Source organism: Microcebus murinus, chromosome 12 (genome assembly GCF_040939455.1).
Source record: "Microcebus murinus isolate Inina chromosome 12, M.murinus_Inina_mat1.0, whole genome shotgun sequence".
Taxonomy (NCBI): Eukaryota; Metazoa; Chordata; class Mammalia; order Primates; family Cheirogaleidae; genus Microcebus; species Microcebus murinus.
This window is the reverse complement of record NC_134115.1, coordinates 27,970,817-27,983,130: the sequence shown is the minus strand read 5'-3', so window position 1 is coordinate 27,983,130 and position 12,314 is coordinate 27,970,817. Positions and strand designations below refer to the sequence as shown.

General features: G+C 34.2%; 1 protein-coding gene across 2 annotated transcripts in view; it reads left to right on the top strand.

The window, feature by feature from the left end:
* Window positions 1-12,314, top strand: part of SMC5 (structural maintenance of chromosomes 5) — a 98,170-nt gene that overhangs the window by 65,956 nt on the left and 19,900 nt on the right. For both annotated transcript variants that reach the window (XM_020289303.2, XM_020289302.2), the window contains exon 18: window positions 11,798-11,923. In XM_020289303.2, coding sequence (XP_020144892.1) covers window positions 11,798-11,923 — 126 coding nt within the window. The remainder of the gene's footprint in view (window positions 1-11,797; window positions 11,924-12,314) is intronic.

Genomic DNA, 12,314 nt, shown 5'->3' with positions numbered 1-12,314 from the left:
GATCACGGGAAGGGATGACTATCTGCTTATTTTAAAATTATAGTGATAAACTAGAATTTTTTTTTTTTTAAATTGTTCATGGGAGTGGGAAAAGACAAGGTTAAAAGCTACGCTCATCTAAACAGATCTTATTTTTTTCCTGCTGGTTCCTGGAACCATCTGCCAACAAAACAAAATAAACACATTGCTACACTAAAAAAAAACTTTTCCTGGGGCCACAGTGTTTTATTAAAACAAAATGATCCTTTCTAATTTGCTATTTTTTTATGATTTTCTGTACATGAGTTATATGCAGCACAATCCACGTTTTTAGAATTAAATTGTCAATATTATAACAATAAGAACATCAACAAATAAGATTTTCAAGAACTAACTATAGGGTTTTGCTTCATGAGGCCCCAGGCTCAGAACTAGCCTGAATTAAATACAACTTACATGGCAATCAATGTATTAACTTTTTTTTAAAAGACAACCTTAGCAAAACCAAAAGGAAAAAAATACATCTGACTGTTTTGAGTTAACAGTATGGCCTCACAGAGAAAAATTATTGAAATGACTTTAAAACAGTAATTTGATTCTAAAGACAAAGTGTATTGTAAAAAAAAACTTTACTATTTTCAGTAATCATAGTGTAAATAGTATTTGTAATGTTATTTCCAAAATACAAGGTAAAGCAAATAAGTAATTATGTTAATGGCATTAATATTTTCATCATAAGAGAAAAGAAATCCAAATATAAAACAAAGAAGATAATAAAAACCTTGAAGTTTTCATTTGAATTGTGAATATCAGAATGAACTTTATTTTCTTTAAAAAAGAAAACATTTCCTAGCTCTGTCTCCCTAGATTATGGCCTCAATACTATTTTCTGCTAAAAAGGCCCATTGGAGAAATGGCTGATTTCAGGTCCATGGAAAGAAATGTGTATATAACCTCTATCATCTTGTCATACCAGAGAGCGAAGAAATTATCAGAGATGACTTTGTTATTAACAAGACTCAGGAACCTACATGAAGAATCTCCTCCTAGCCATAGATTAAGCGATGATAGATGGAAGCACATCAAATATACCTAAATCTATAAATTTATAATGATAATAAAATAAAATAATATTGGCTACTTTGGAGAATATTAGGGTACCAGCTCATTATTTTGAAAAATGGTATCTATAAAGAAAGAATTTCTCATTTATCCTGCCTTTCCTATGTGAACTCTTATTTAAGATAAATAAATGATGAGGGAAAGTTTCTCTTTACAGAAGTAATTTAGCTAATAAAGAAGTAATTATGTCCTTTAGAATATCACCACTTTGCAGCTGCTAATGAATCAATATAGCACATTAGCTGTTACATCACAAAAAGGCAGCCCGATATTCATGTGTACCTGATAAAAAGACACACCCACCACCTGTGGAATAATCTTGTGAAAAAATCAAATTTCAATCTGAGTAAGTCTTAAGAACATGATATCTCAACCTCAGCATTATTGACATTTTGAATTAGGTAATTTTTTTTAGTGGGAGGCTATCCTGTGCATTGTAGAATGTTTAGCAGCATCGTTGGCCTCTACTTGTTAGATGCCAATAGTGCGCGCTCGCACACACACACCCACCCACACACACACACACACACACACACCCAGTTGTTACAACCAAAAGTTTCTCCAGACGTTGCATGCCAGATGTACGCTGGAGAGCAAAATGCCCGAGTTGAGAAGCACTGCTCTAAAACTACCGGTTTACAGTAAATACAGGAAAGTAAGAAATATACTAAATGACACCCAGGAATGCAGTCAGCAAAATCTAGGACAAATGTAAGAAACTCTATAGGAAAAATAATTACTTCAGTACTGTCCAATAGAAATATAATGCAAACTATATATGTAATTGCAAACTTTATAGTGACCAAATTTTAAAAAGTAAAAAGAAATAGGTCAAATTAATTTTAATAATACATTTAACTCCAAAACATTATTTCAACTTGTAATTAATATTGAAAAAATTATTGAGCTATTTTATATCTCCTTTTCATACTAAGTCTTCAAAATACCTTATTTTACACTTAAGACATATCTGAAGTCAGATGGTAAATTTTCATCAGAAATACTTGATCGGTATTTTGATTTTATAAAACTGATAGTTGAAAAAATAGGTTCACATACCCAAGTTGTTACAAGTATTTTCCAGTAGCTTGAGCAAGTATCAATTTTTAATTTAAATTCAAATTCCAAATTCAGTTTCTCAGTCACTAGCCACATGTTAAGTGTTTTATGTCCACATGTGACTAGTGCCTATTGTATTGGACAGTGCAGTTTCTTAATTAAATTTCAAGGAAAAAAATGGAAGAAATCTCTAAGTTAGAAGGGACTTAAGAAACATAGTAACCAGGCCGGGCGAGATGGCTCATACCTATAATCCTAGCACTCTGGGAGGCCTAGGTAGGAGGATTGCTTGAGCTCAGGAGTTCGAGACTAGCCTGAGCAAAAGCGAGACCCTGTCTCTCCTATAAATAGAAAGAAATTAGCCAAACAACTAAAAATAGAAAAAATTAGCCCTGCACGGTGGCACGTGCCTGTAGTCTCAGCTACCCAGGAGGGAGGCTGAGGCAAGAAGATCACTTGAGCCCAGGAGTTTGAGGTTGCTGTGAGCTAGCCTGACTCCATGGCACTCTAGCCTGGGCATCAGAGTGAGACTCTGTCTCAAATAAAAGAAACATAGTAATCAAATATGATGTGTAGATTTTATTTTGATCCTGATTTGAACAAAGCAACTGTAAAAAAAAAATTTAGCATAAATAGATTTGAATATTTGCTCAATCTTTGCTATTATTAGAATTTATTGATATTTTTAGGTTTGATAGTAGTTTATGGTTATGGATTTCTTTAAGTCTTTTTCTTTTAGGGATACATTGTTGTAATATATCTGAAGGAAACAATATGCTGTCTGGAATGGCTTCAAAATAATCCAGAGAGGGGGCCATGTAGGGAGGGAGTGTAGTGGGACAGTATTGGTTATGAGTTGAGAATTGTTGAAGCTGGGTAATAGGTATGTGAAGGTTTATTGTACTGTTCTCTCTACTTTTGTATATGTTTGAAATTTTCCATAATAAAAAGCAAAGCTTCCATTCTTGGCCATGATAAAATAACAGGGACCATGTTTACCTTCTCATTTTAAACCACTAAAAGATGTGATAACATATATGAAATAGTGGTTTTTTTCAGACATTGAACACCAGGTGGCACAGGACAGGGCTCCCTGAAAGAAGAGGGGAAAAAACAAGGTGAGCCCTATGATTGCTTCATCTTACTGCTTGGAGAGAGTCTTAAAGACACAAAACTATCAAAGGTCACTCAAGAAGAAATAGATAACTAGAATAGCCCTATCTTTACTTTAAAAATTGAATTTGTAGTTAAAAACATTTCCACAAAGAAAACTTCAGTTTTCACTGGTGAATTCTACCCAGGATTTAAAGAATTAATACCAGTTCTATCCTAAGAAGAAGTTCTATCCTTTCAGAAGTTGAAGAAGAGGGAATACTTCTTGACTCATTGCACGAGGCAGCATTACCAGGTATCAAAACCAAAGACAAGAAAATCTCTCATGAACATAGATGCAAAAATTCTTAATAAAATACTAGCAGATCAAATCCAACAATGTATAAAAAGGATAATAATCCTAACCAAATAAATTTTATCTCAGATATACAATATTGGTTTAATGTTTAGAAATTCATCAATATAGATCATATTAACAGTAAAAAGAAAAACTAGATCATCTCAGTACATATAGAAAAAAACATTTGACAAAAAAGACAGCATCCTTTCATGATAAAAAAACTTTCTGCAACTAGGAATTGAAGGAAACTTCAATAACCCAATAAAGGACATCTATCTGAAACCAACAACTCATATCATGTTCAATGGTGAAAGACTGTAAACTTTCCCCTTATATTGGGAACAAGGAAAATGCCCACTCCTGCCACTTCTATTCCACATTGTACTTGAGGTTCTAGCTTGTGCAAAAAGGCAAGAAAATGAAATAAAAGGTATGCAGACTGAAAAAGAAGAAGAAACCTGTCTATTTCAGATAAATGATCATCTCTGTGGAAAATATTAAGGAATCTGCAAAAATGCTACTAGAACTATCAGTGAAAATGTAGCAAGATGGCAGGATATAAGTTCAATATATAGAAAGTAATTGTGGCCCCATCTAATGAACAGTTGGAAATGGAAATTTAAAAACAATACTAATTATGATAGCATCAAAAATGAAATACTTAGGAATATATTTGCAAGACCTATGTGCTGAAAATTATAAAATTTTTATGAGAGAAACTTTGCTGAGAGAAATTAGGTGCACTGATTATGTTCATGGATTGAAGATTTAGGATTTGTTAAAATGTCAATTCTTCTCTATATCTATAGGTTCAATAAAATTCCCAGCAGAGTTCCTAGTAAAAATTGACTTATCCTAAAATGTAATGGGCTTAGAAAACAAAAACAACTTTTAAAAAGATGTTGCAGGATTCACACTAATTTTAAGGCTTTTTATAAAGTTACAACAATCAAGGCGATGTATACAAATAGATATACATGTGGTTGGTTGGTTGTAAAGTCCCTTTGAGTTAAAAAGAGTTTTTGCATTTTTTAAAGAGCTGGTTAAAAACACAAAAATAAATGACAGTTTATATGGCCCTCAAAGATGAAAATATTTACTTACTAGCCTTTCATAGAAAAGTTTTCTGACCTCTAATGGATACTATGAAAAGAACTCTTACAACTATTAATACAAAGAAGATTAACAACCCAGTGAAAAAAAGTGGGCAAAAGATTTTGACATACTGAAGAAAGAATATGGATAGTAAATAAGCACATGAAAAGATGCCCAACTTTATTGGTAGAGAAGTTTGAATTAAAGCCATAATGAACTATCACTATTGACCCACTAGAATGACTAAAATTTTAAAAGACTCACCATACCAAAGTGCTAGTGAGGATTTGGAGCTGGAACTCTCATACACTGCTGGTGGGAATTTAAAGTATATAACCACTTTGGAAAATCATTTAGGAGTTTAAGTGCTAAACGTATACCTGCCATGCTATCTAGTCATTTCTCTTCGAATATTTACCCATGAGAAAAGAAGATATATGTCTGTGAAAGACCGATACACAAATGTGTAACAGCTTTGTTTGTAACAGCTAAAAATGAAATAAATGCCCAGCAACAGCTGAATTGTTAAGTAAGCGGTAGTATATCCATCCACACAGTGAAATATTACTCTGTCACAAAAAGAAATGAATTACTGATATACAACGTGAATGAATCTCAGTTATGCTGAGTGAAAGAAACATTATATACTATAATGTTTCAGGAAAGATTATATAGTATATATATAATTCCATTTATATAAAATTCTACAATATGCAGAGTGCCTGGTGACAGAAAGCAAGTCAGTAGTTGCCTGGGAAGGGTACAGTGGGGGTAGATTACAGGGAAGCACAAAGCTTTTGAGGTTGATCAATATATTTATTATCTTGCTGTTGATGGTTTTACTGGTGTATGTATGTGTCAAAGCTCATCAAGCTGTACACAAGTAAAACTAGGCTTTTATCATTTGTTTCACTGAAGTATTTTTTCCATTATTTTTAATTATGAAATTTTAAGCATATACAGGAGTATGAAGAGTAACATAATATCCATGTGTTTGCTACCCCTGTTTAACAAATGTTAATGCATTACCATGTTTGTTGCAGATTTTTAAACATCTTTGTGTATTCAAAGTCCCCTTGTACCCTTCCCCATCCTTTCTTCTACTTCCTCAGGGAGTCTACTGCTCTCTGGCACTGTCATGTACATGATTCACTGTACACTTCAGAAACATATCTGTTGCATAAAAGTGAGCTATATAGTGGTATCTTTTTGTGGAAAGCATCCTCAAAGAATAGGTTTTAGGAAATATATACATAGGACTGCACAGATGAATGGGAAGGTTAAATCAGAGTAGAGTAGCAGCTTTATTATTCTTAAGCCAGCTTCTTCAAACCCTCTAGCTTCCTAAAAAAGCTTATAGCTAGAAGAAACTGGGAAAAAAACAATTTTGCTAGCAGATAAGCAATGAGGAGCATTGCAGGCACAAACACACGTAGCCAAACAGAGCTGAAGGTTAGGTTTAATATGCTAGAATTGGTTAGCTCACTCTGAGCAAAAGACAGAAGTGTGGAAGGCAAGAAACCTCTCCCACCCCTGAAAAAAAGGAAAGAAAAAGGCAGAAGGAATAGCAATAGTCATTCTAAATAGGTAGAAGTGATCCAGCAAAAAGAAACCAAAGATAGGACCCAAATGGGAGTGGGGAGTGGAGGAGCTGGATGTGGAACTAGCTACCAGAGGAGAACTTCATCAGTGCTTATTTCATGGGCATGGGGGGGGGGTGTCATCTCCTCATCTGTTCTATTGGTAAATAATTGTAGTGCCCATGCTGAAGTTACTTCATTGATTGAGCTTATGAACATAGTTGTTCAGTATAGGAGATAATGCTATAGAAGAGGTTTCATGAAGAAGGTGACCCATTATGCAGATACTATATGGAGCTTTACTATATTTGGCTTTTAAATAGCCAGAGTTGGCTGGGTGCGATGGCTCACGCCTGTAAAATCCTAGCACTTTGAGAGGCTGAGGCGGGTGGATTGTTTGAGCTCAGGAGTTTGAGACCAGCCTGAGCAAGAGCAAGACCCCGTCTCTACTAAAAATGGAAAGAAATTAACTGGACAACTAAAAATATATAGGGAAAAAATTAGCCAGGCATGGTGGTACATGCCTGTAGTCCCAGCTACTTGGGAGGCTGAGGCAGGAGGATTGCTTGAGCCCAGGAGTTTGAGGATGCAGTGAGCTAGGCCAACGCCACGGCACTCTAGCCCAGGCAACAGAGTAAGACTCTGTTTCAATAAATAGATAGATAGATAGCCAGCCAGCCAAAGTCACATAATACAATATTTGATCCTGGTACCTCAAGTTTTATTAGTGTTAATGAGAACTTAGGAAAATGATATGTTTGTGTTATATTTATAGAAGTACAAAATCAGTGACTTTGGAATAAGTGCTCTGCTAAACTTTAACCTACTCTAGACATAGTGAGAGATACTCTTCCAACAGCCTTAGTTCAGATAGATATACTGAGATTCCTGCAAACTGACAGTGGTGTTCTCTCTGATCCATTTTGTTAGTAGTAGCAGAAGTATTTTGAGTAGAACTGACTGCTGTGTTTCAGGAGAGTAGGAATGTTTCCTAGGAAGGGGTTTTGTTTTCAATCTTTCAATTACTAATTGATTTTTTTTACAATAACAGCCATATTATACTGCCCAGAGAAATAATCTCTGATTAACTGCTTATCCCTCTAGATTTTGTTACTTGGAAATAATGCCCACTTAGTTCTCAGCTTCTTACTAACTTGATCTATATCTGAGCTAAAATATATCCTAACAAATTAAAAGTTACAATTCCTGTAGTTGAATGCTCATCATTGTTATCCAGAAAGCAAAAATAACCAAAATATTTTACTTTAATTTATAATGAAAATAATAGTCATGTATTATTTTGATCATTTTTAATAATGCATACTTTCTCAACTCATTTGCATAATTTTAAAGTTAGTTGGAGAAACTTTACTTAGCACATTTTAATTCTCTTTAGTCCTTGTTCCTTTCTTTACATGCTCTTTGCCCAATTCAGCCATTACCACATTCATAATTCACCTCTTTCTAACTTCCGTGGCCACTACCAAGTCTAGGCCCTAAGTCCTGGTAAGTGTGGCCTCACTTCTTACCAATTTTGTATTCATGTAACTGCCAGAGAAATTTGTCTCATTTTTTATATTCCACTGCTTAAAATTCTATAATTTTATAATATTATGCATGATGTGAAGCTTTACAAAAATCTCTAACATCTATTCTCAATTTGCAGTCTTTTTTTTACCTTGGTTGGCTGTCCCAGTATAGTTTTCTTAAAATTACTTGTTATTACCTCTTTTTCTTTCCCATATTGTTCTCTCACTTTTGTCAGTCTGAGTTCATTGCGACTTTTGAAACCAGAACACCCCTCCTTGACGTGCGCCTGCACACGCACACACGCATCCCTTAACAAGTTTTTCCACACTAATCTTACTTGTTATTACCCCTGCCTATTTTGGATTTCCTTAGCGATATTTTAGAACACTGTTTCCCTTGTTCATTTGTTGATCTGAAAATTATTTCTAATGCTTTTTATTTATAATTGTTTTACCAACCCTTTTTAAGGTCTTTTATTTATTCTGTTGCATACTTAATATTTGTTGCTGACCATAGTCATTAGCCACACATTTTAGAGTCACTAATGATGAGCAAAAGAAGAATATATACTAGAGTAGGTGGATGGTAGTTCTCTTTCCTTGCTCTTTTTTGTTTTCATGGTTGTTGCCATTTACCTACACACATTCTTTTCTGTTGTTCTTGCTATCCAGCTTCCTTTGAACCAAAGAGGAATCTTTTTTGTTCCCCATTTGTCCATTTCAATACATGGCAGGTTTTGTCTTTTACCCTGATCATGAAAATAAGTTCACAAAAGAAGGTTGACATAAAATTTGAGTAGGGATTTTATTCATGAGGGAACTTAAGAGTAACTAACCACCACGGAGTTTGGAAGGCAAATAGGGCAACAGGGTTCCAGACCTATAAAACATCCCCCAGAGAAAGGCAAATGATTGGAAGCCTCTATTTGGTAATATCATTAACTGCCAGACTATTTTTAGGACTAGTAAGCTGACAATGTGTGAATCCAAATATAGAGGTGGACAGACAACATATTCCTATTATTTTGGTTTTTACCATGGGAAGGTTTTCCAACCAAGCTTAATTGTTATGTGCAGCCATAGATATGATACCTGCTTAAATTGCAGGGATGTTGTGATATTCAGTTTAGTAATATATAGCAGGATGCCTGATGTGCTGCCTAGCATGAAACCAGTGTTTCCTTTAAAAGTATAGATTTACATCAGAATTAATATTAGTTATAAGAATTGAAAGTTGTTTGTTTATCCTAATACAAAATTTAAGAGTTCAGTGTTTTTCATCTTACCTTCTCTCCTCTGTCTACCTGCTTACCACTCTCCCACAAAAAACTGAATTTCAGAGGAGATATTTTTTACTTAAATGAGAGATATGTAGGAAAAAAGGAATAATTTTTTTTTTTTTTTTTTTGAGACAGAGTCTCGCTTTGTTGCCCATGCTAGAGTGAGTGCCGTGGCATCAGCCTAACTCATAGCAACCTCAATCTTCTGGACTCAAGCAATCCTACTGCTTCAGCCTCCCGAGTAGCTGGGACTACAGGCATGCGCCACCATGCCTGGCTAATTTTTTCTATATATATTAGTTGGCCAATTAATTTCTTTCTATTTATAGTAGAAACAGGGTCTCGCTCTTGCTCAGGCTGGTTTTGAACTCCGGACCTGGAGCAATCCTCCCGCCTTGGCCTCCCAGAGTGCTAGGATTACAGGCATGAGCCAACGTGCCCGGCCAGGAATAATTTTTGAAGGAAAAAAAGAAAAATAATGTTTATATTCTTATGTATTCTGACTGGTAACTAAAAAAATGGTTAACATTTGAATTTGAAAACAGTTAAATTGGAATGAAATTTCATGCTTATATTTGTATTGAGGGACAATTGAGGAAGAAATGTGTTAATTTAAAGCTAATATTTTAGTAAAGGTTGATGCTATCCAGAACTTAATTTCATTCACACAGAAAATGGTTTTCATTTTGTTTGACTCTTATTTTATTGAGCTGTTAAATAGAATGCATACTGTTTTAATAAGAAATTCTGTAAATAATTTTTATTTCTTCCACAAGAGGGCCTTCTTAGAAAAGCTTTTGCTTGTTTAATGTCAACGTATTTCTGTACAACTTCCATGACAACCAAACTTTCTCAGAAAGAATTTCAGAGAAAAGATAATACTTATTAATTTTTTCCAGAATATATACCTACAAAGTAATCTTTTCTGTCATGTTAGAGGGGATATTTTGTAAATCTTCCTCCTTTCTCCTCTTATGTCTTAAACAGATGGAGTATTTTCTGTTCTCTATTAACTGTTAAAGGTTAGACTCTAAGCAGAAATGTAAATAAAGCTAGTGAAGCTAGCCTGACTCTACATTATCTTAGATAATTTGTGTATTATCCTCTCCCCACCCCAACCAAAAAAGCTCAGTAAGAAAAATTGCAGTTAAAATAAAAAAGCAGGTGCTTTGTGAAGAGATATGTCACAAATGTGTATGTATGAAAAGAAATATTTTCTCAGATAAAGTTTTTATTAGGCATATGCCACCAAACAGAAACCATTGAATGAGATTTTGTCCATCTTAAGTATGGAGCTTCAAATAATCAACTCAGTGATATTTCTTGGACATAATGTTCTAATACTTCATTTTAGCAAAGTCTAGAGGAACAGGAAACAGGAATAGAAGAAATTAGCAGTGTTTAGTTTCTTTCCAGCTGTCCCTTATTTTGCATTTGCCTCAGTACAATGGCCCTTACAGAGCAGAATAGTAGTGACTGGGAGTCTGTAATATTTTCTTTTATTTCTCTCAGGCTGTAGAAACTGAGGAATTCATTCAAAGAAACCATAGTACTAAGTGATTAGTATAAAGGTTAGCTTGTACTTTTAGTTTGGTCCAGTGTATATTCTTTTACTTTTCATAACTTTGTCTTGATTTACTTTATTTGCTATCAAATTTTTATGCATAAAAATCACCTGAGGACCTCATTAATAATACAAATGCCCACGTCTTGGCCCCAGAGACAGTAATCAAGTAGACCTGGGCTGTGGCTAGGGCATTAATCCCCCACCCCCAGGTGTTTTTTGTGCAGACCAAAGTTTGAGGTTTAAGGGAAAGAGATAAAACTAGACCAATTTAATTTTTCAGAAACCTGCTCACCTGCTAGTTCCATAAGCTTGGACATGTTTCTTAATATCTCTGAGTCACATCTGAAAAAAAGAGATAACATATTTCTTTAAGATTGTAATAGGGATGAGATTGATTAACATATGGGATAGTGGTTATAACAATGCTTGGCCTATAGAAGATATTCATTACACATGAAACTTGCAATTTGGTCCTTGTCCACCTTGCCAACCCTGATCTTTTACACCTTTACAAATTTCTCTCTTCCAACCATATTAGATACTTGTTCCCTAAATGGGTCTTTGAAGCTTCTGTGCTTTTCATAGTCACCTGTCCTTAGAATGTCTTCTATTGCTGCTTCATTAGTAGTTTCTTATCCTTTAAGACTGTTCAGTTATCATAGCTTCTATGACCACTCGGGCCTTCCTGTGTCCCCTTTCCTCACGCACATACTCTGTCCAGTTTGCTTCCACTGAGAGGCATCATGCTGTAAGGAAAAGAGCACATGTTCTATAAACAGACATGGATCTAAGTCATGACAGCTTCTAACTAAATGTGTGAGCTTGGACAGTTCCTTTCTGTCTTTTTCTTATGTGCATTAAATGGGGATAATATTACTGTACAGTGTTGTGAGAAATAAAGGGAATAATGTGTAAGTTTAAGTTCAAATTTAACTTTTACCATAAAAGCAGTTATGATTTGAGATATGGTTTTAGATGATAATCATAATCTTCTGATTAATTTTATTGAGTAATTTATTTATTAAATTGAGTAATTTATTTACTGAGTAATTTATTTTATACAATCCAGTAGTTTAATAAAACAGCCCTCTAACAGTAATATTTAAATTTTCAATATATTTTTCTTATAATAGCAACATTTCATTGAGTTGGATGAAAATAGACAGAGATTGCTGCAGAAATGCAAGGAACTTATGAAGAGAGCTAGGCAAGTATGTAACCTGGGTGCAGAGCAGACTGTTCCTCAAGAATATCAGACAGTAAGTATAAAAAGTATATAATTTATAGTTACCATATTTAACACATTATTTTTAAGCTTAGAGGATCTTAGGCATTGTAACAGGCAATGAAAAACGTGATGTGCCATAAAAAATGTGGAAATCTTTTCCCATTTTTAAACTGAATGTATATATATTAAATAATTTTGTTTAACAGATATTCTCTACTGTATTCAAATTTGGGCACCAGTCCTATGGTTTAGTGCGAAAATTCTTAAAACATGGGTATCACTATGCAAAATTATTAGTACTGTAACATTTGTTCTTCTAATAAAAGTAGGCTTTTTCCCCTGAAACTACCTTTAAAGAGGTACAGTTAGAAATATGGGGTATAGTTTTTCCTGGAAACACTGTACCAGTAATTGGTATATAA